Source organism: Lissotriton helveticus, chromosome 11, assembly GCF_964261635.1.
Source record: "Lissotriton helveticus chromosome 11, aLisHel1.1, whole genome shotgun sequence".
Taxonomy (NCBI): Eukaryota; Metazoa; Chordata; class Amphibia; order Caudata; family Salamandridae; genus Lissotriton; species Lissotriton helveticus.
Genome location: NC_136072.1, coordinates 354,671,432 through 354,696,561, shown reverse-complemented (window position 1 = coordinate 354,696,561; position 25,130 = coordinate 354,671,432). Strand labels below are relative to the sequence as shown.

Sequence of the window (25,130 nt, the reverse complement as noted above, 5' to 3'; positions counted from 1 at the left end):
GTCTCCTGCTGCTTTGGGCTGAACATCATATGTTTTATTTTTTTTATTTATTTAAGATTAAAACAAATAAAAAATACTACATTTAAAGTCAACTCCCATTTCTTTGTAGATTAATAATAGTCTGGAACTAATTGTTAGCAAAAAAGTAAAGTTCTGAAACTCTTTGGCAAAGTACACTTCAAAAAGCGAGAGTTCAGATTTTACAATTATTTATGCATTATCGTGAGCTGTCGTGAAAATTTGCCTTCGTTGGCTCTGCTCTTAAGAAGGGCGCCTCTTTGCACCGCCGAGCTCACATGATCGTAGGAACAGCTCACGGCACAATATCAGGAAGAGGGCTGCTCACTAAGAAACGTGCGAGTCTGGAAACTGTCAGGTGATAGCATCACATGACTGAAACATCACATGACTTTTGAAGAGCGCCTGACATCTCCCAAGATGAGCAGAGCCGGCCGGTGAGAGTCAGGAAGAAGAGGTACGGGGGCAAGGGAGGCACTGCATGGCGTCAAACTAATCCAGCAACGAGAGGTGTTCAGAACTCAGGCAGCGCTACACATTTATATAGGGCAGCAGCCTAAATCCTGATGGTTTAAGGGACAGCAGTTATCGCAGACTGGGGGCAACCCTATCCCCGGGTGTTGATAAATCTCAGGAACATCTCAGTAGGATTGCCATCCTTCTAGAAAAAAAAATAGCAGCCATTTTTATGTGTTTTAGGATTCCGGGAGGGTCTAGAGTTGGTACTTCAATAGCAGTTTGAGTAAAATCTTGTATCAAGATATAAGATCAAGATTCTTGTGGCAAGAATAACTCGGAAAGTTAAAAGAAAAGGAGACGCGGCCTGTCGGCCGTGAAACTGGAAGCACGGCCGGCCGTGAAAGCCTTTGATGCAGCAGGGGGCGGAGCGGGAAGAGCTGCTGGCGGCACCAAGCTGGGCAACAGATGGCTGGCGATTTGATGCTGTGCACGCGCATTTTAACTCATTGCGCTTGCGCATTGACCTAAAAGCGCACGTGCACTGCATCAAATCGCCACTTTGGTTAAACTCTGGATATGCCCCTATATCTCTCTAGCCAGCTCAAATGCGCAAGCGCATCGGCAGGCGAGACCTAAAAAGGGTGAATGGCACACTTGAGCAGGCCTCGAGTTTGATGGTGTTAAGTAATAGTATATCTTGGATACACAATCAATAAATCTCTTAATGCAATCTAAATGGTCTGCCAAAGTATTTACTATCTATCCATACACTGAAATGTTGTATGGCTCTATATTACATATGATGCAAGATTTGCAGGAGACCAGCTATGCTCCTCCCTGCTCCACCCATTCTGCAGCCAGAAGTACTGGCTGAAAAACAAAAGCCAAGCAATCTCGTCCATAAACACTCTGGTGCCAAAGAAATCCACAACATTATGGTCAACTTCCTGAAATTGTTGTAGATGTGCTCTCATGACCATTCAATCACATCAATAACTACAAAGATTGAAAGCCTATTTTTTATGTTAAAGTTTTAACTGTTAAAATTAAACAGAGCAGGTGCCTGCATTCCTCAAGATGATGGACCTTAGACCTCTGGTTATTCATGACAAGAGCCAGCACACAGGTTAATCATAGTAACTTTAAAGTGCCTGCCACTTGATCCTTAATCTTTCATTTATTTTGTCTCCTTCCTTTTAAATGTCTCTAAAGGTAACAGTGGCCATCTATCTGCTTTCAGATTTATAAAACTCAGCAGAGAATTAGTTCTTTGCATTCGCTGAACTTTGAAAATAATAGATGTAACTTCTATCAGGATTATGGAGACGCTATATCTAGGTTGGACCTCAATAAATACCTTTTCACAAGTATTAAAATTATACAAGGTTAATGCAGTAAGACTTGCAATGGACATACCCTGCCACACATACATCTCTTTTCATCGATCCAAGCTGGTTCGGCTGATAGTGGCTTACCAGATTGCCTTTAAATTAATCCTTATCTCAACACACTATCTCAGTTGACTAACCAACATTTTTGTAAAATCTGTTTTCTTTCTATATATCTTTACTGACTCCTCAGGGACGCGGCAACATTTTGACCTACTGCCGTGAGGAAAACGGCTCCATTTTCCGCTTTGCCACTTCGCCCAGACTTTACCTGCTCTCCTTGGGGCCAACCGCTTCGCTGCACTGCACTGCACCGCACTGCCGTGAGGGAAACGGCCAGGCGGGTGCAGCCAACAACATCCCGCAGGCATTCGGGGGCACACACTGAGGACTTCAGAGGGCGCCAGAGGCCCTCTTAGGCAGCGCGGCCCTCCCGCAGCGCAGCCCTCCTGCAGCGCGGTATGCGCGCGGGCATGCCCAGGCAAAGACCGGGCCAAGGGCGGGCCCGTCCGCGCCAGTCAGAGGCCGGAAGAGGCCGGGCTGGGCAACCCCTCTGACTTTTGCGATTTGGGACTAAAAAGAAAGGTACTGTGGTAGTGGTCATGTCATTTATTGACATTTATCGAAGCACCTTAATATAACTTCAGTTTGCACATCACGACTCTTTTTGCTGCTATCTTATCTGGACTTTGTATTGTGGCATTCTGTTGTGCTCTCTAAACGAGTATGCTTGGCTCACTTTAAGCCAAATTGTTCTTCTATCTTGTTTTTTAGGAGTTTTAACTCTGGTTCCGTTTAAAGGGTTTTGTACATCTAATGTCTTTTGCCAAGAGTGAGGGCATAGTCTTTTTGCTAGATTAAAAGGGCTGTTCAATTTATTTTTATTTTTTTAAGGTGCCGATAGCTATTGGGGAGAGAAAAATGGGGAAAAGGAAGCAGGCCTCAAGTCAGACATCTAAACTGCCTACCAAACACAGAAAGATAAACATGACATTACTAAACTATTTAACAGGGGCCGTTGGAGACATTGAGCGACAGATTAACAGTGTAGAGGAAACCATAAACAACAAATCCGTAATTCCCCACCCTGCCCAACAACAAGACCAGGCAAGTAAATTGAGCAACGTTGCTAACAGCATAACATTTGGAGGGACAGAGACATCAATAAAAGATACTTGTGCACAACCCAATAATGGGTGTGTACAGGAAATCCCTGATAGTATCCTAAACGATTTCCTAGGAAGTAATCAAATACCTCCTCAGAAGAATAGCTGTAATTCGCCAAAACCACTGGTAGTTAATAAACCCAGCGAAGACACCGCAGTAATAGTCCACCAGGTCTCTGCCCATACCCCCAGATCTTCTAAGATCCAGATAAAAAGGCTAAATGGGAATGGACAGGGGGGCAGGAGTAAAACACAAAGGGACCAAGCTTTCTTGCGGGGCAAGAAATTGGCCACCGATACATAGAGAATTAACAGAGGTTTGTAGAGCCATAAAAGATCAAAAATAATCTTTGACGCAATCCATTAATACCCTAGGCCTAGGATTGGAAAAAATAGAATTTATCTTAGGGACACTCTTGGGGGCAAATCGGAATAATACACTATGTAATGATGTGGTAAACTCGCACCCTTTGGATGGATGTTTGCACCCAGCCAGGTCCAATATAGAACCCATTGCAGTTGCAAGTAAAATAAACCAGGAGGGTAGCGAGCGGGGTGAGCGCCAGGATCAGCGATCCAACGTATTTAACCCCCCCCCTCTCCCCCCCCCTGATAAAAGTTATACTCAGAGTGAAGCGCGTTTAGGGTCAAATGTACCGGATAGAGAATATGAGAAGCCGAGGTTGGAACCAAGGGTTGGAGTAAACACCAACAAGGGGGGTAAAAATGCTTATGGGGAAAAACAACGGTCAAACATTAAATCTCCCCCCAGCTGCGACACCATACACAATCATATTAGCTAACGCCCCCCAACGTCCTACTGAAACTGTGGAAAATTGGCCTGCACCAAGAACCAAGACTATTAATTGGCTGGGAAATAGGACACGTTTAACAAATGCCCTTTTCAAAGAATTTAAGATGGTGAGGAGGGTGGCATGGGTGGGTAAGGGTACCAAAACATACGAAGGAGACCTTATAGTCCTATCATTAGGCTCACCAACACTACTCAGGGAAGTTCTATTAAGAATGTATAAACTAAATTTACCAAACTCCAGCATCCAAGGGCGTCCGCTGGGGTCTTTTAACCAACCACTTTTTGCCAATAAACCAGTGTATCACGATGAACCAGGATGGAGACAAGATGGGCCATGTTATAGAGTGGACGTGTCAAACAGTTTACTTCCCTAGATGAGAACAATTGACATCCAACCGATAGGTGTCACTCTCTACACGAGATTATCCCTAACATGGACACCGTGGCTGTTATACCACCACAGAACCCAGTCTTAGAGACACGGAGGGAAGAAAAGGCAGGCACCCCAAGTAGCCTCAATGTCCTAAGAGGTGGCAATACGATCCAATCTGAAAATCAAACAGGATCATGCAGAATTCTTTTTTGGAACGTGGCAGGTCTAAGGAACAAGGTCAACGACCCAGCTTGGTTGACTTGTATTAATAACTTTGATGTTTTGTGTCTCCAAGAGACCTGGGCAATAGAAAGTACACATATTAATGGTTTAAGACATATCATACCCCTGCCATTCAATCATCTAGTGGTAGGCCCATAGGAGGGCTATGTGTTTATATTTCTAACTTATTGGCAACACATAGGAGTAAGACGGTTAGCTCAGAATCTTTTTTTCAGATGGTTTTAATACAGATGGATTGTAACTATGCCCTGCTCCTCATTAATTTTAATAACAATATCGAAACTGGACATCTGGGTGCCGTATTACAGAAGCTAGGCGGAGATATCGCCCACCCGGATTTAAAGTCCAACCTGGAAATTCTACCTATCTGGGGCGGGGACTTCAATAGAAACTTGTGTGCAGCGGCGGGAACAGGGAAGTGTGGTCTAACTTTGGATAACGATGATCCATTATTCCACTTTCAACACACTATTAAGGGCGTGTTGCTTAATGAAGTTATGTTTAAATATGATCTGGGATTTTCAAACCGTCTGTGTACGCCCGCTGTGGATTTTGGTCATACATTCATAGGGAGAGGTGCCAAAACTACTTATCGATTTTATTATCATTCCAAATCGATTTGCTAGCCTCATGAAAGCCTACGACATTCACCCTAATGTTATGAGTGACCACTTGGCCCAGAGCGTAAACATAACAGTCCCAAGCCGGGTGTCGAACAGAAAGGGCAATAAATTAGCATGGTTGTAGGATATTGAACTGGGAAGGAAGAATGGATATGCTGTCCGCTGGGAAGGCAGGGATCCTAAGAAATTGAGCACTGAAATAGTGGTAAAGGCACTAGATCCCATTTTAATATGCTTAAGCGATAGCCCTACACATGATGAGGTTTTAACTGCTTTTAATAACATTACGGAGATCGTTAGAAATACTATGTTTAAAGAATTTAAAGGCCCATCTAAAACGAAGAAAGGCTGGTTTGACAAAAACTGTACATTAAGCTATACAAATTTAAAAACTGCCCTGCATTGCGAGGTGAGAGACACGCTTAAGATAAGGTCATGTAGAAAAATGTGTATTGATGCAAGGAAACACAGGATTTCAGAACTGAAAGATAAGGCATGGAAGGATCTCAGTGTAGCCGCTGAGTCCAATGATAGCGCAAAGTTCTGGGCAGCAGTAAATGCACCTTTTCTTGCAAATAAAATTGATGTACCAGCCATCGAGTCAGCGATATGTGAACAGACCTGGATCCATTTTTTCTCTAGTGTATATGCAAAACAGAAGTCCAACGAGGGTATTCCCGAGAGGCAAGAGCCAGTAAATGCTGATTAACTTTTTTATCCCTATCAAACTCGATATCTCGCTTCAGGACGTAAATGCCGCAGTTATTGCTAGCAAGAGCGGAAAAACGGCTGGCCCTGACGGGATACCGATCGACCTCTACAAGTCAAACTTGGAGGTCTGGGGTCCTATTTTAACTAGGGTATTGCAAGAATGTTGCGAGAGAGGATTTATTAAAACATGGTCTGAATCTATCAAAGTCCCCATTTTCAAAAAGGGTGATCGAGATAACCCTGCCTGCTACCGCCCGATATCTTTGTTGGATTCTTTGATGAAGGTGGCAGGCAGGATTGTCTTGGATCGATTGCAGGGATGGACCAAGGAAAACGAGGTTTTAAGAGACATCCAATATGGTTTTAGGGCCGGCCTAGGTACAAACGAGCAGATTTTAAATGTAAGTATATTAATTGGTAAATATTCCAAGGCCAAATCTGGGCGGTTTTACTTGGCCTTTGTTGACCTTTCCGTGGCTTTTGACTGTGTAGTACATGAAAAGCTATGGGAGGTCCTAAAGGAATTAAAAGTTGACCCTGTTCTAATTAATCAAAACACCACAGAGAGAAGGGGGTCTAAGGGATGTTTTAAGACCTGCCCTGGGTTTATATCCCCTAACAATCAGCTCACAATACTATAGAAAAACCGGGGGTCTGAAATAAAGCCAAATTTATAGGCTAAAAGAAGGCTATGACCATTACAAAATTAGTCAGGACACATGTTCCTATAGAGCCTTTAGGCTGATATACGACAGTAAACAAAAACCAGAAATACAAGTGATTGTTGGTGAGACTCAAAAAATATATAATCATAGGATTCCCATCAAAAGTCATGCGATGATCAATAATCTCATTTGGTCATCCAGAAAATTGGGAAGGTCCGTCTCTTGATCATTGAGACCATTTCCATACCCAATATACACATATTCAATGAGTAAAGCCCACAATCACTATGCTGACCATGAGAATGTAGAATCATATGGGAACAAGTGCAGTGCAAGAAAAAGAAGAGTGGTGAATAAAATAGTGAAGAGACAAAGAAGGAAAAACTTTTAATTTGAATATTGTCTCTTCCTCTAATTAAAACCAAGAACAGTGCAATGGGGCAGTATCCAACAAATAAGTAACTGCCATATGGGCCGACATGTTTCAGCCAGTAGGTCCCACGGCCCCACGGCTTTCTTCAGGGCCTCTGTTCTACAAATGTTTCTACTGCATAGAGTGATACAACTATAAATAAAGATTTGAAGGGTGCACAAATGAATCAATCAAATTTTGAAAAGGATATGAATGAACATATCACTAAGTGTTAATTTTCCTCCGTGTCAAACCGATGTGTCTCACATCTACAAAACAAACATATTGAAATCTAAGTTAATGCTTCACTGTGTATCACAGACAAACCTCTGCTTATAAAATTATTTTTTTTAAAGTTTTTTTCACTCACCCAGTATGACCGGGGACTAGACCTCACCTCTCCTGGACCAAGCTCAGGAAGTAGGAGGCCCCGCTCTGCGAAGGCAAGGTGTAGGATACATAGAGTAAAGTACAGGCCATCAAGGCACCTGATTTCTTACAAACATGGCGTAAAGCTTTAGACTACCCGCCTTCCCAGACACACACTAATTCAGATCAGACAGTTATGGCTCACAAGAGTCATGATCCAACACAATAGCTTCACGTGATGAATTATATGCAAATGCCCAAAATAATTCCTATTGTTTTTGTCGTTATTTTAGGATAGCCCACCTCCTAAAATCGTAATTCCCGATTGTGATGGAAAAATGAGCATTCAGCTCAAAATATTTTTAAACCAAGACGGATGCCAAAACCAAATAACCATTCAACCACAGAATTTTAACCCTCGAAGCTCCGCCCTGCAATGTCACTCCAGTTTAAAAATGCTGTTTGCGAGCCCGCCATTGCCTCCCCCTTGACTCGGGTCTTGCCAGAGGCTACGATGGACAGGTTCGTTAAGCTAGAATTCTGTGGGTTGAATGGTTATTTGGTTTTTGGCATCAGTCTTGGTTTAAAAATATTTTGCGCTGAATGCTCGTTTTTCCATCACCATCGGGAATTACGATTTTAGGAGGTGGGCTATCCTAAAATAACGACAAAAAAAATAGGAATTATTTTGGGCATTTGCATATAATTCATCACATGAAGATATTGTGTTGGATCATGACTCTTGTGAGCCATAATTGTCTTTGATCTGAATTAGTGTGTGTCTGGGAAGGCGGGTAGTCTAAAGCTTTACGCCATGTTTGTAAGAAAACAGGTGCCTTGATGGCCTGTTCTTTACTCTATGTATCCTACACCTTGCCTTCGCAGAGCGGGGCCTCCTACTTCCTGAGCTTGGTCCACTAGAGGTGAGGTCTAGTCCCCGGTCATACTGGGTGAGTGAATAAAACTTTTTTTTAAAAAATTATAACCAGAGGTTTGTCTGTGATACACAGTGAAGCATTAACTTAGATTTCAATATGTTTGTTTTGTAGATGTGAGACACATTGGTTTGACACAGAGGAAAATGAAAACTTAGTGATATGTTCATTCATATCCTTTTCAAAATTTGATTGATTAATTTGTGCACCCTTCAATTCTATATTATTTATAGTTATATCACTCTATGCAGTAGCAACATTTGTAGAACAGAGGCCCTGAAGAAAGCCGTGGGATCTCTCTCACTACTGGCTGAAACATGTCGGCCCCTATGGCAGTTACTTATTTGTTGGATACTGCCCCATTGCACTATTCTTGGTTTTAATTAGAGGAAGAGCCAATATTCAAATTAAAAGTTTTTCCTTCTTTGTTTCTTCACTCCATTTTATTCACCACTCTTCTTTTTCTTGCACTGCACTTGTTCCCATATGAATCTACATTCTCATGGTCAGCATAGTGATTGTGGGCTTGACCCATTGAATATGTGTATATTGGGTATGGAAATGGTCTCAATGATCAAGAGACGGACCTTCCCAATTTTCTGGATGACCAAATGAGATTATTGATCATCGCATGACCTTTGATGGGAATCCTATGATTATATATTTTTTGAGTCTCACCAACAATCACTTGTATCTCTGGTTTTTGTTTACTGTTGTATCTCAGCCAAAAGGCTCTATAGGAACTTGTGTCCCGACTAATTTTGTAATGGCCATAGCCTGTTCTAATTAAGACAACTATATACTGGGGCCACCGCTAAAGTCCGCAATGGAACCAAGGGCGAGTGGACTGCCTCTTTTAAAATAGAACAAGGCGTAAGGAAGGGATGCGTGTTGGCACCACTCCTGTTCTCCTTATACACTAATACCTTGGAACAGGAGTTGGTGTCCCATACTAGGGATCCGCCATATGTAAATTCTCGCCCGATCGCATCCCTCCTCTATGCGGTTGACGCTGTCCTCATGGCCCGCAGCCAAGTCGGTTTACAGAGGGCACTTTCTTTTTACTCTGTCTTTATGGATAGGCTTGGCCTGAGATTGAATGCTAAGAAAAGCTTTGTGATGTCGTGTGGGACAACAAAAAATAAGATAAGAAAATTTCAGGCGGAAGGGAGCGACGTTGAAACGATCCACTCATTCAGTTACTTGGGCGTGCTTTTTGACAGGACAGGTTCCTGGGCACCAGCTGTTAGGGATAGGTATTTACTATTTATGAAGTCCATAGCGACTCTTTTTAATTTTTCTAAAAAGTTAGGGAAAAGGCCATTAGGAATCATGTTAAAGATATACCGTGCAATATGCATGAGCATAGCTCTTTATGGGGCAGGAATCTGGGGATTCGAAGACTGCACGCTAATTCAGCGGACAGAAAACGCCTTCTTGAGGTCCCTTTTAAGTGTTCCAAATAGTGCATCCGTTTTTAATTGTCACTCTGAGCTGGGAGTCATACATATTTCTGACTTGATCAGGGCCCAGCAAGTCCTTTTATGGCACAGAATTTGGACCAGAGAGCGCCACCCTTAATAGGGATATAATGAGAGATGCTATGAAACTAGATAATGCCAGTAAAATTCTATGCCTGAAATAGGTCGAGAACTTTATGCAGGACATTGGACATCCCGAATATTTACCCTGCCTGATAGCCTGAGCGCCATTAAACACAAAGAGTTTAAAGGAGTCATTATGACTCATTTGGAAGACAACAGGCTAGCTCTTGCTCTGAATAAACCTACGGTTATTTACCACCAACTGATCACAACCATGTGTAACATCCAACTATACTTGCAACATGTCACAAGCAGATACAACAGATATCTCCTGAACTTTCACTATTTAATTTCGTACCCAAACATTAATGACTGGTTGCGGGAATTATGCTGAAGCCTTTGTGACAACGCATCACAACAAAGTACGATACATGTGGTTTTATTCTGCAAGTTCTATTGCATTGAAAGGCAAAGATGGTTAAAGCCACTTCTAAAACAGGGAGGTTGGAGGCAATGTTGTCCTGCTTTATTTACTTGCAGATGTTGAACAGATTTATTGTTTTGGTTCCATGGCGGGATGCCTAAAGAACGTAATAAGGACCAGGAAAGCAAACAATTAGTGTTTTCCGGGCCGAGTCCATCGGAAAATCTTTTCAGAGGAAGCACCATATGTTTACAATATATCATAAGTTTACCAGTATAACCAAGTGGATTGTTGTATATATATGTATTTTTATTGTGATATCAGATGATGAGTTTTCTTCTTCTGTATGTACGCTTTTATGATGTTATTACCTGAAATTGAATAAAGCTCGTTTTGATTGATTGACTCTTCGTTCCTCTTGCTGCACCCTTCCTCACTAACTAAATGTTGCCATACTCTTATTGGGAGCATAACTTCTGTTGTCACAGCAAAACACCACAACTCCCTTTCAGTTGCCCAAAGTCATACACAGATTCAAGTTTTCTTTCATACACAGCTAAGAACTTATGCTTTATTTCCTGATTTTGTCCTGTTTCCTCCATGATCGCCTGTTGCTGCAGCCAGACACATGCTGAGCATCAGTGCTGTTTATAGGTTCCTTTTGATTATGATAATCTTAATAACAACAATACATTATAGTCACAAATGCAGTACAACTACTTTAAGTTGAGCTTTAACCATTTACACATTACAAACCAAAGCCTTAAAGCACAAGCAAGATTAGAGTGGGACTCACTGAACTGGTTGCAAAAAGTGAACAAAGTGTAGGGAGCGACGTCCACAGTTAAAAAATGTGTTTGTGTTGGGATAAGGTGTTTAGAAACTTAAAATACAATTAACACTTATAAAAGCCTTGCTAGCAAGATTGGGATTTGAACATATCCTATTCCATTAGGCATTAAACTTATAGGAGCATTTTCAAAAACTTTGTCGAATAATAAACTCCATCATGGTAGATATCTCTCAAAAGGACGACTAAGCGCAAAAACTCAAATGTCCAATGTATACTCACTCAGCTTAACAGAGCCATCCATTCCCAGGAGCACGTTATCACTCTTTATATCTCTGTGAATTACTTGATTGGCGTGTAAAAATTCCAAAGCCTGCAAACACTGCATTTACAAACAGAAACACAAATTTACTAAGTGAAAACAATCTCAATGTTATGAATGTGCAAAAAAGACTTACAACAGACAATAGAGAAAATTGGCTAGCAGGAAGAGGTCTGCCTTCACACTCCCCTAAATTCAGTATTTAGGAGAGCCCTTGGATCCCCAGAAATACAGATCCTGCTGATCTGATAGAAGACTGACTTGAAGAGTAACATAGAGCAAGAACTGAAGACCCAGCAGCTGACTCTGCGCCAAACCTCAGAATTCCTAAGTTTGCCGACACAAAGCTGGCTAACTCTGAGCAGTCGGGTCCACCTTAGGGGTGGGTACTAGCATAGAGGTGGGCACACCTATCTGAATGGCTAATTTTTCCACCTGTCCAGGTGCCAAAGGGCTCTGGGCAAAGGTGGTCAGCGTCCTCTACTGCGAGGGAAGCCAGACTCGCATTTCAAAGGCAGTAGCTTCTTTGAAGATCCCCTGCCTTGAAAAGCTACTCAGCAGGTCATCCCGTGGGAGGGGGTGTTATTACCCTGTTCCTGAGCAGGCTTTGTTTCTGACCTCCTGAGATCAAAGGCTATCACTCTTGTGGGTCAGACACTTGTCTCTGGTGGCAGGCTGGAAGAAACCAGTCAGCCAACACACCAGGTACTGGCAGGTTTTCAGGAGGGACCTCTAAGGTGCCATCTGGGTGCATGTATTACTAAATCCAACACTGGACAACATGTGGGTTGATTAAAATGTGATGTTTGATAGCAAACATCCCTATTTTCACTGAACTTGTTTTGACCAGTGTCCAGCACGTTTTAAAAATTGCTTCCCTGTTGACTTGAACTGGCAGTAATGGAACTGACCAGCAGAGGGGCATATCTGCTCATGCAGGTATGCTCTCATCTTTAATATAAAGCAAAGTGCCTTTTGGCTGCAATGTCTGCTCAGCGGTGACTTAGGACTATTACATTCAGCGTTAGAGGACATGGCACACATGTATTTGTGTCAGGTCGTGTTTTCACTTTGGTCTGCACCAAAACACATAGCCTGCAATGGGTGGCACAATTTGTGCTGCAGCCCTGAGAGACCCTTTAGTACCGCAATCCCTGGCACCCCATCGATGGAGCATTTACATAAAAAAAGGGAGAACATGATCAGATTAAGTTTATCACCGCGTAGACAGCGCAATTATGAAGTATTTGAAAATCTCCTGGACATTTAATTTGGACAGGTTTCATCGATTCCATGGGCATTTAGGAGTGCCTTTCACTTGTGTTTTTTTATGTACTGTTTTTGTATGTACTGTTTTTGTATGTACTGTTTTTTATGTATTCTTTTCACATAAGCATGGTTTATCATTAGTGTGTTTCTAATGAGCACAGCCACGTATTTTGGTTATAATGATTCAAGGTCAATGCAAGAAAGTATTGTAGGTTGCTTTTCTCAGCGTTACGGAAATGAGATTAATTCATTTGGCACTTTATTTAGTTGAGAGTTAAAAAAAAAGAGTGGATAGTGATATTTCGATATCGCCGTGGGGCAGGGACATGCACCACGGGAGTTAGAGTTTTTAGGTGAAGTTTTCGGGAGTAGCTTCTTGATCACATTGGGTGTGCAGGAAGGGTGGAGCTGTCACGTGGGGAGCTAATGAGCACGTCTGTTTGGTATTTAAGTGAACGCTAGTGAAGAGTATTTGGATTTATTTTATGGAGGCATGTGGACGTAGTTTCTTTGTGGAGAGACGCTAAAGTAGGTGAGATTGTTGCGGGTGTTGTATGAAAATAGCGAGAGACAGCATGAATCTGTGAGGGAGGAATTAAAGCATTTTGAAGTGAGGGGAAGTAAGGGGAAGTAAGGGGATGGTACATAGGAAGACGGGTGTTAACGATGTAAAGGAAGAAGGATTGGAGAGATTATGTGTTTGCTTGCAATTAGGCAGCATCAGTATGTAGACCAATAGCGAGGGTTAAGGTGAAGGAGCATGGTGAGAACAATTAGGGAGATAGGTAACGGTGGAAAGTGAAGGGAGGAGGTAGAGGGATGGGTAAGAGTATGTATGTGAGTTAAGGGGAGCATGGGGTCTCAGATTGATCAGGTGATAGTTTGCAATCAGTAAGTGTGAGTGTGGAGATTAACAGTGAGGGATAAGGCGAGAGATGGGCAATAAAGGAGGAGAGGCAAGGAGGGGTGGAATTTAGTCAGGAGAGTTGAGTTCTGTAGCTAGGGATGTGTATGGGTTTGAGGTTTGTTTGCATAGTTCACAGGGGGAATGCATGTTCGGGTAGGAAGGAAGCAGAGTACGGTGGTGTATCTAGTATCATTATTTTCATTAATGTGGATGAAGGGAGGGTTTTTTAAGCAGATTGGGTTTTTATAAACAGCACCATTTTATATTTTTTTGATATTTCATGTGTGTTACCATGGGTTGGATGAGTCAAAACTGTTCATTTTACATGTTTCAGAATCGCCTGACGAAGAGCCCCCAGTGCTCGAAATGCATTGGGACATTATACGGTGTGCTCACTTCATATGGAGATCAATTTGTACGTACTGTTGTACGAAGCCTAGAATGGCACCCAGCATGTATCAGAAACGTCTAATGAAGAATACAGAATGAACCCTGCTGTCTCCGTTGTGGTGAAGAATATGATACAACAGTCAGCAACAAGGTTGATAAACGAATATGTTTGATTACAAAGAGTACTGTGGAAAAACAGGATGAACATTACATATTGGAGGGAGTTGTTCCCGCTTTCGACAGTGAAAGAGAGCAAGTACAGGGCTCTGTTTTTGTATACTGGTTACTAAGGGTTCAATCAATCAATCACAGCATTTATATAGCGCGCTACTCACCCGGAGGGTCTCAAGGCGCTTGGGAAGGGGGGGTCCGCTACTGCTCGAACAGCCAGGTCTTGAGCTGCTTCCTGAAGGCGAGGTGGTCTTGGGTCAGGCGGAGGTGGGTCGGGAGGGAGTTCCACGTCTTGGCGGCGAGGTGGGAGAAGGATCTTCCTCCTGTGGTGGCTCTTCGGATGCGGGGGACGGCGGCGAGGGCGTGGTGGGTTGATCGAAGCTGGCGTGTGGGAGTGTAGAAGTTGAGGAGGTTGTTGAGGTATCTTGGGCCTTGGTTGTGTAGGGCTTTGTGTGCATGGGTGAGGAGTCGGAACGTGATTCTCTTGTTGACCGGGAGCCAGTGCAGGTCCCTCAGGTGTCCGGAGATGTGGCTGTGTCGGGGGATGTCCAGGATGAGTCTTGCTGAGGCGTTCTGGATTCGCTGGAGTCTCTTCTGGAGTCTGGCAGTGGTTGCGGCGTAGAGGGAGTTGCCGTAGTCCAGACGGCTGGTGACGAGGGCCTGGGTGACCGTCTTCCTGGTCTCGGTGGGGATCCACCGGAAGATCTTACGTAGCATGCGCAGGATGTTGAAGCATGCTGAGGAGACGGCGTTGACTTGTCTGGTCATGGAGAGGGAGGAGTCCAGGATGAAGCCCAGGTTGCGTGCGTGGTCTGTTGGTTTGGGTGCGCTGCCCAGGGCGGGGGGCCACCAGGAGTCGTCCCAGGCGGAGGGCGAAGATCCCAGGATGAGGACTTCCGTCTTGTCTGAGTTCAGTTTCAGGCGGCTGTTCTTCATCCACTCGGCTACGTCTTTCATCCCCTCGTGTAGGTTGGCTCTGGCGGTGGCGGGGTCGTTGGTGAGGGAGAGGATCAGCTGGGTGTCGTCGGCGTAAGAGATTATGTTGAGGTTGTGTTGGCGTGCAATGGCCGCAAGGGGGCTCATGTAGACATTGAAGAGGGTGGGGCTGAGCGAGAAGCCTTGAGGAATGCCGCAGATGACTTCGGTGGCTTCTGATCTGAACGGGGGGAGGCGGGTTGGCATTTGGCTACTAACTCTGACCTTCGTTCACACATGAGGATGCATTTGAGGATTCATTAAACTTTGTCTGCAAACGACCCAAGATCCACGAATAACCTGATGTGACAGAGGACTGTGGACATGAGTCTGCCTGTGCATTCTTTCAGACCAGACTCAGTCTATTTCTTCTCATTCATTATATGGGACAGTTTGAGACGCCATCATTTTTTCTGCCAGCTCATTTAAGATTGGATCCATTCAGGAAGATTTTTCCCTTTGGGGGCTCCTATCTATGTCTTGGACTTTGCGGTAGCAGTTGCTCGTAGTATTCAAATCCCTATAATCACACAGCATTTATCCTACGTTGGCACCAAGAATCCGTTACCTCTACTTCTGAAGAAGGTAAGACATGAATTCTGGGGTCATCACCGAAACGCTAGTTAGCGCAAGTTCTGGAGAACATTATGATGGGACCTCTATATACAGTCATTATAATCTAATATGGCAAGAAGCTATTTAAGACTGTAGTAATTCACAATATCGGTGTTCAAGCCACAACTAATTATGAATGAGGCTGGGTCATGCCTGTCCTGTATGGCCTGGGTGAGGACAGGTCTGAGATCTTCAGGAACACCTAGGAGGACTCCCTGAATCCAAAGTAGGAATAGCACCCAAGGATGCAAATGTCATCACTGATCTCAGAGTCAAGCTGGGGGACAAAAAGACTTTCCAAAATATATCATCTATTGGTGGGAATAGTTGGAAATGTGTTTGGGTTTGTCCTGCTTGAAGACACTAGCCCCATAAAGCTTTCAGGGGGAAGGGGGGAGATTAAAAAAAAATGCAGGGTCACCAAGGGCAAGGTGTGGGCAATGTGCAATCTGGCAGTTGATCTTCAGGTGGTCGGGGGCACAGTGTACTCATGCCCTCAACAAATTACTAGTAAGTATCTTGTTAAAAGGCAAAAAGGGCTCAGTGGCTGTCCACTGGATGGCAACTGAGACCTTCTCAGATCCCCTAGCTGGAGGATCTCCGTCAGGACATAGTTCTGAACCTCCAAGGTGGGGAGCTGGAGGTTAAAGACTTTGCTGCCCTATGCATCACCATGGTGTAAGAAACGCTCTTCTCAGTGGCAGGACCACAGGGTGGGTGGAGCCTGACTCAGGGGAGGTACCAATGTCACTAGTTTCCTACAGGTCAGAATACCAATTTCCTTTATTGTATGGCTGTTCAATCTCATCAGAGTCTGTTCAACCTGGCATTCTTGGCATGATTTCCCCCGACTTTCTGCCTTCTGATCTCCTACTTGTGGACTTCATATTTGCTGGCTTTAGGATTCTGGGCACTTTTTCACGCTAACCAGTGCTAAAGTGCATATACTCTGTACTCTAAACATGGTAATACTGCTTATCCACAATTGACTTATTTAGTTTACATACAAGTCCCCAGTAAAGTGCACTACATGTGCCCAGGGTCTGTAATCTAAATGATAATAGTGGGCCTAAAGCACTGATTGGGACACCCATTTCAGTAGCTCTGTTAACAGGTCTCAGGCCTGCCATTGCTGAGCCTGTGTGTGCGCAGTTATAAACTGTCATTTCGACCTGGCAAGTTTGCCTATGTCACCCCTAAGGTAGGCCCTAGGCAGAGCCAAGGGCAGGGTGCAGTGTATTTAAAAAGTTGGACAAATAACTCGGAGTTTCACATGTACTGATAGTGAAATACTCTTAACTTAGTTTTTCAATACTGCAAGGCCTATCTCTCCCATAGGTTAACATTGGGACTGCCTTATAACTCTCTGGAATCAATTTAAAAACACAACTTATGGTTAAGTTAGTTTTTAAATTGCAGTTCTGAAAAAGCCTTTTAGGAAGTTGGCATTTCCTTACTTAAACCATTCGTTGCCTTCTGCCTGTCCCTGGAATACACGTCTGGGGTAGGTGATAGAACAACCACCCACAAAGGCAGAATCGGTGTGACTGAGCAGCCATCTGCATGTTGATTGGTCATCCTGAGCCAGCATGAGGGGGAGGAGTTGACACTTGCACGTGAATTCTGCTGTACCTGCCCCCCACACAAAGGGATGCATACCCTCCAGTAGTGAATCTGGGACTGGGGAAGGAAAGGCAGGGCCTTGTGCACTTCAAAGCATCTCTTTGAAGCCTCCCTACTTCAAAGGCCAAATCGGGTACAAGAACTGAACCTGACACCAGGAGATCAGACCTTTGCTGGAACCAAGGACATTCTGCCAGAAAAGGGAGCTGCTGTGCTGTAGAAGGGACTGCCATTCTGCTAACTGCTTTGCTGTGTTGGCCTCCAGTCTGCTGTGCTGCAGGAATCAAGTATCCCATAAGAGCAATTAACTTTTAAGCACTATATTGCAGTTTATACTTATTGGATTTTTGGCATTTTGGTCTTGTTTTACCCAGATAAATAATCTATCTTTCTAAACTGGTGTGCAGTCATGTAGTGGTGGTTTCACTGTGTTACTATAATTAAAGTATGCACAAATACTTTACACATTGCCACTTCAGTTAAGCCTGACTGCTCTGTACCAAGCTACCACAGGGTGAGCAGAGGTTAATTTAGGTTGTTTATCTGACTTACACAGGGATTGTGGTTTCCTACTTGGATAGGGTGTAAACCCATGCCAACTATAGACCCAATTTCTAACAGTCATTGTCCGAATCGGTGCCGGGCAGGGAATGCGGGACCGGTGTTCTCCCTTCTTCATGCAGAAGATAAAGTGGAGAAGTGTGACCCCAAGAGCAGCTAAGCGCAGCCTCTGTGAGGGTGACCCAGCACAGACTCGAGTCAGATAGGTACCTCATCTTCCAGTATCAATGGAGTCGAAGTATCAGGAACCGTCGGGAATTGGTGGTGGGTGAGCCAGGCCCTGGATGGTTTCAGAGGGTCCAACTGGTGCCAAGGGCAAACCTGCCGGTGGTAGTCCAGCCGGGGAATATTAGCTCTATGGGACCTGAAGGCTCGCTAGAGGGAGTTGGGGAGGAATTCAAAGAGTCGGAGCATGGCTTTGCTGAACTCTTCGATCTGTTTGATGGGGGGTTTTGGCCCTGGAAACTCAGGGTGTGCGCAGGAGAGGCTCAAACGTCGAATCACTTCACAAACTAGATTGAGATATATGGTGCCAACCCCACACCTTCCCAGGAGTGTGTGGGGGAAAAGGGCAGAGTTCTACTTAGATTTCTAGTGCAATTTCCTCAACTAACCAACCGAATTTAATAGAGAGGAAGATCGACCTCCGGAAAACTTCTACATCTAGAACAGGACCAAACTTTTGTCTTGTTGCAGAGGGTTCCATTGCTTGGCAATGTAAAGTTTCGTCTTAGTCTCAAAATACCTGGGGGTTTATCAACATGCAATCACTACAGACGTTAGAGTTGTGACTCAACAAATGTGATGAGGATCTGTCACAAACAGATTGAGTACAGCCAAGACCAAAGTCATGGTCCTGTGTACCAATCCCCTGGGTTTCTTGGAACCAAATTGTGAAGAGTGTATTTATAATCCATCATACAAGAGAGACATCTTGGTGACATATCTAATGTTCACCAAGTTTGAAAAAAGTGTGAACAGCAGGATGTCTGACTTTTAATGTGGGGTTTCAGGAGCCACATAAGCAGGTTGCTCAGTCTGTAGGACTGTTTTAAAGACTGCTTATAGTCCAAATATTTCAGAACTCAGAAAGGTGTGGTCCTTTACAAACAAAGAATGAATATTAAGCATGTTATTCTTAAATGTATCGTTGTTCAGGTAATGTTCATCTAAAGGACAAATTTCACACAGAATTTTACCCTTGAAACTGGGATTTGCACATACAGAATTTCAAAACGTTTGGTGGAATGTCAGTGATCACAAATCTAATACCAGAGGTGGGTTTCTGTGAGTTTCTGAGTTGTATACTTGCAAACGTTGTTGCACACCTTAAGCACACAAATGTGTGGATATTCAGCAACAATTTGCATATAGTTTCCCACCTTGATAAAAATGTGCTCCAGGACTAAGTGTATTTTTTGAAAAAGATATGTAGGAAATGTTAATTAAACATCCACATAATTCAAAGGGAGATAAAGGATGGGGGTATCCACTAGGAATTTTTTTTTCCACATGGAGTAAAAGATTAATTTTGTATTCAGTAATTGGGAATGATAGCACATTTTAGTACTCAAGGTTATCTATGATTCACAAAGATATCCATAAGCACCAAACCCTTCTCGGATAGGTTTGCTTTAATTGTGGATATGTACTGCTAATCCAGTACTGAAACCGTGATTCAGTCCACATCTGTGTTATTAAATATGATACCATGCTGCAACAATTCTAACAGAATAAGTGCTGCCTGATGGGCTTTACAAGCAGCAACAAGCGTTCTCTGAGAATCAACCTAGACAGATTGTTCCTCTTGTCTGCAAAAATCGTGAAAAGTGATCTCGCACACAGAATTTCCAAAAGTTACAGGGTTTATAAGTCAGCAAAATATAGTAAACGTTACCATAGGTTGGTCAGGTGCCTATTCATGTGCCTCGCAGAGTGCATTCTTTTTGTCCCTTTCACAGCTTCAAATGCCATCTTGTTTTGATGTCTGTGTTGTAAAAGTACAGACATTTTTTGTTCTAGGTTCCTGGTCTTTTTCGTTGTATTATTTGACATATTGTTCTGGTGTTTTCTTTTGGAGGGCACCAATTCTATCTAATGTACTAGATGTACTGCAAAATAGCATCAAGGCAGTCCTAAGGGGTATTTATGCTTTAAGTTTTAGCTTTCTTTAGATTGGTATATAGTTCCTGAAACTAATGAATTAACCCGTGTCTTTCAACAACGCTGCATTTTAGTCCATTGCTCTGTGGGTTACACATCTGTGGACGCACTATGCACCACTCAAGGTATTAGCCAACAGACATTGACAGTAAATTTGGTAACGGATTGTTAAATAAAGATCATAACATCATGAAGATATGCTAAGCATTGGATGGAACTAGAGTGGTCTTTAATTGGAATTACGAAGGTCATATTGTGAAGTAAAACATTTTTTACAGTGACTGCAATCAAAAAAGGATTCATACTTACATTTTTAATACTGCGTTTAGGACAATTTGGTGTTGGTGAAACTACACACAGTTAAAATACATCAGAGTCCGAAAAGCTTGCTGCTTTTCTATGTACACAAATGGACATTGGTGTAGGCTCTTTGCATCTGCCAAACCTTCATTTGTAAAAGAAGGAAATTGTTTAAACCTTTATTTTGTGGACTGAGCACACAGTCTAGCCGGCATGTCATATTGCATTGTTTTCAAGGAACTGAAAGTATCCAACTGGCTAGGTTAGTTAAATATATGGATAAAGTAGATTTGTAGATAAAAGTTTTAGATGCAATCCCCAAATAGCAGGATAGTTATCAGATAATTAATGTGCATAGTTTGGCTCTAGCCACCACGTATTCAAGGTCACTTAAGATTGCAAATTCATTAAAAGGAGAAACAAGTGCGATGTTAAGGCAAAAGTGTAAATCACTTCTTGACTGGGAAATGCGCCAAATGGTCCGTAGTTTCAATTGATTACTGATGATAAACTTTGAGTGTCTCTTGCACTAATGACATTGCACGAGGACCAGCATGGGCAGTACAGTTTACTTGGATTTCAAATTGGTTCTATCACTATAGCTTCGGGTTTCAAGGGCTTAGAAACCAATTGCATTTTGTACGTAATGTATGGATTAATTTTATAAGGGAATTTGTACTACTTTAACCATGATTGTATAATGGGTTTTATATCGGATTTGAAATTGTTTTAATTACCTAATCGAATAACCAAAGACATTTTTTTTATTTCTTCCCCAAATTCAACTACTTAACTGAAAGCTTGGGTACCTGCTGTGCTCACATTACAGGCAACATGTGAAGTAATATAGCCAAATGCTTTGGTAGGCCAATCCTTCAGAAAATTGCTAGAGCATGTGTAACTTCACAACAATACCAACCATACAAAGCAAACGTGGTCAGAAGAAGAAGAAAACGTCTGGCAGGACAATTCTGGATTGAAGCTGCTCCAGTTACTTCAGACTAATAAGTGGGATTCTCACTCAAACAAATTCCACCGCTAACATTTCTTGTTTTGCTCCCCCTTCACCCGACCCATTCAACCATTTAACTGTGAAAGCTTGGGTAGTCGCTGAGATAACATTATAGGCAACAGGTGAAGTAACATAGCTGGATGCTTTGGTAGGCCAATCATTCAGAAAATTGCTGCATGTGTACATTCACAATACCCACCATACAAAGCATACTTGGTCAGAAGAAGAAAAGGGCTGGCAGGACAAATCTGGATTCAAGCTGATCCATTTACTTCAGACTATTAAGTGGGATTCCCATTCAAACCGCCAACACCTCTGCATCAATGTTTTACAGCTTCTACTTCGGACAACTCGTAGCCAACATAAATTCTAAGGCTATCAGATGACATTTTTTGTGACCAATTCTGACCAGAAAAAGGAAGACATTCTCTGAGGCCAGCAACTAACATCAGCCACACATCCTGAGCTCCATCATTGCACACCTACCACTTGATTCCAATAAGCCTAGACCAGCAGTTCTTTAGAATTCAACACTTTACACTAAACTGCTGATTAAATGCAGATGCCAGCAGCTGTTAAATTAGTTCTTCTGCCACTCTACTTAATGGGTATCCACAGACCAGAGAAACTCAGCCTGTTGTCAGCCGCTATCTCAACACTCTTCATCTTCAATTCACTTTGTTGAATCAGCTCAATTTCTTCAGCTGCCATCCTAAAGGGTCTGAGACTCCTGTTCAAGAGAAGAGGCTCCTTATTGTTACATTTGGCTAGTTTCAAGCAGGTTGGACACGAAAATGAATCAGGTCATTGGAGGATTGGCTCAATTCTGGATTTAGTATCCTATTAGTATTCAAATTTTCCCCCCTGTAGATCATTCAGTGCTGAATCAAGAAACACATACTTTGACAGTGAAATGCCTGTTGTAATACTTTTAAAAGTAATCTCACAAAAGATTATAAATAGAACTAGCTACTGGACCACTCTTGCACCTTACACAATAACAGCTATCATTTTGGCAATATGGTTCAGTTTACATAGGTCAATCCTTCAAACATACTCCTCCTTGTTTGATAGAACTCCTGATCTGGCTCATCAATACTTGTTCAGTTAATGCGTTGTTATACTGTAGACGAAATGTAAGCAAGAGTCCTTAGGACTAGGAGTTCCACCTTCAACTCTGGCAAGCTGATGTGGTATAGCTTCTCGGTCAGGGACTATTTGCCTTGAGCAGCAGAATTCCTCATGAGTGCACTACAACCTGTTCCCAGAGCGGGGTTGGATGGGAGGGTTGGAAAGGAATCCGTGGAAGGAATCCATGGCAAGATAAGAGTCCCTATCAGAGAAGGTGTTACTGAAGGTAATTAACTGTCATTTGAGAGAGTTAACTGCAGATTCATTACCTTCGAATACTTAGCCAAGCTCCCGAAGTGGGCAGGGAGGGGTGGGGAGAGGAGGGCTATACTGATCAGACTAAAAAGTCCTCTAGGACCAGCAGGGCAATTTGACCATTATGCTAGACTGGACTGTCCAGGCAGTAGAGCTTTGTAAATGTGTGCAAGGAAGCCCACTTTGCAACCTGAAAGTTATAGAGCACAGGAATGTGGGCAGTTGTGGGGTGACTCAAAGGGAGCAGAAAATGACAAATGTAAGAACCAGGCTGAGGCCCCACGGGGCACAATAAAAGGCACGGGTAGGTACATACGCTGGAGACATTTAAGGAACTTATCTACAATAGGGCATTTGAAAAAGGATGGCTGATCTGGCAACAGCAAAAATGCAGAAATGGTAGAAAGACAACCCTTTAACACACCCAGAGCAAGCCCGATGGGCCAAGGGAAGAATGTCAAGAAGAACTTGAGAATGGGTTGCAGACAGAAGATCAACATGTTTATCTGTACACAGACGTGTTCCCACAGCAGGTGTGCACAATCTTGGTTGAGGGACGCCAGATTGCCAAAATAACATTGCAGACTTCAGGCGGAAGATGGAAAGCTGTCAACTGTCATCGCTCAATCTCTACGCATTAAGGTAACGCATTCTCAGGGTCAGCTGCTGAACCCTGCCCAGCTGCTGCAACAGAAGATCTTCCCGGCAAGGCAGCCAGATTTGCAGACCAATGCTCATGCTCAACAGCTCAGGATACCAGAATCTCTGTGCCCAAACCGGAGCCACAAATATCACTTTGGCCCCAGTGGTTCCTAATCATCTTGGTAACTCTGGGCAGGAGCTGTATGGGTGGAAAGGTGTACAGGAGGCCAGAACTCCACTCAAGAGCAAAGAGCTGCCTTGGGAACTCCAGCATGCAAAACTGCTGACATGCGCGTTCTCTGTGGTGGCGAACAGATCTAGCCAAAGCTCTCTACTCTCTTGAAAGAGGCTTTGCACCACCTACGGATGGAGGCTCCATTCGTTATCTGCTAGGCAATGCTGACTGAGTTTCTCAGCTCTGGAGTTCAGAGAGCCTACCCAGTGTTGAACCACTAGGGATACACCCTGGTGTTCCAGCCACTTCCAGAGGAACAGCACCTCCTGATAAAAGTTCCATGACCCCACCCGACCTGTTTGTTGCAGTACCACATGGGTTGTTCGTAAATGCCTGCACCAGCCTTTACTTTATTGAAGAAGAAAGGCTTTTAACGCCAAATGGATCGCCTGAAGCTCCAACACGTTGATGTGGAGCTTGCATTCTACTAGAGACTACAGTACTCTGATCTTCACCTCTCCAAAATGGTCACTCCATTACAGGAGTGACACATCTGTCACTAGTCAGCTCTGGTTGGGGAAGGGAGAGGGGTCTACTACTGACCAAATCGAGATTCGTCAGCCACCAATGCAGGTCTTTTGCAGTTTTTTCTGAGATCTTGACTATGTCAGGGCAATTCCTCCTATGCTATGCCCACTGGAAGGAATAGTTTCTTACCTGTAACTCCAGTTCTCTTGCAGGGGTATTTCCGTGATAGTCAATTATGTGAATAGTCCCGCCCATGTGCGTGGACCCCGGAGCACTTCATTAGATATATCTTCTTAAGTTGTCATCTTCTGCCTTTCTTCAGGAAGGCCTGTATAGACACTTAAGAGATCAAGAGACACTAATGCAGCCTAACTAACTAGGCTACACTGGCAGAACACCACCATCGGATGGACTGGAGAGCCTGCTGCAACAGCTGAATCCTATCTTCCCAATCCCCAAGTTTCTGGTCCCACTGATCCTCCAGATACTCCTGCAGGGATCTCATATGAAGGTGTGCAGTTGGAGTGAGGAAGATACAGGAGGCCAAGGAGCCCAGGAGAGAAGATGCCTTCCTTACCGTCGGGGAGGGCATGGTCATGAGAGTCTGAGCCTTCGAAGGATCCATAAGAATCTCTCCTCCGAATGACACACGTATGCCATGCGTGTATCGATGGTGGCTCCCAGGTACTGTAGACATTGGACAGGAGTTGAGACAGACTTTGTGAGGTTGATGTGGAGGCCCAAATGAAGGAGATTGGAAGTCCGATTGAAATGCAGTTGCGCTTCCTGAGACGTAGCTGCCTTGATCAGCCAGTCGTCTAGATATGGGTAGACGAACACCTTGTTCTTCCTTAGATGTGCAGCAACTACGGCGTGACTTTAGGCCGAAGGGAAGCACAGAGTAGTGATAGTGGTTGATGTCTACGGTGAATCGCAGGAAGATGTGAGGTTTCCTTGCTACAGGCATGTGAAAATATGCGTCTTGCAGATCTATTGTGCATAGCCAGTCTCCTGATGAAGTTGAGGGTAGATTTGATGCAAGGACAACATCCAAAACTTTTCTCTGCGAATCCATTTGTTTGCTTGTCGCAAGTCAAGATGGGTCTGAACTCGTTCTGGTCTCTCTTGCGGACTAGAAAGAACCAAGAATACAGTCC

General features: G+C 43.5%; 1 protein-coding gene across 2 annotated transcripts in view; it reads right to left on the bottom strand.

The window, feature by feature from the left end:
- PAK2 (p21 (RAC1) activated kinase 2) overlaps positions 1-25,130 on the bottom strand; it is a 728,762-nt gene that overhangs the window by 161,361 nt on the left and 542,271 nt on the right. For both annotated transcript variants that reach the window (XM_078665775.1, XM_078665774.1), the window contains exon 12: positions 11,217-11,316. In XM_078665775.1, the coding sequence (XP_078521901.1) occupies positions 11,217-11,316 (100 nt within the window). The remainder of the gene's footprint in view (positions 1-11,216; positions 11,317-25,130) is intronic.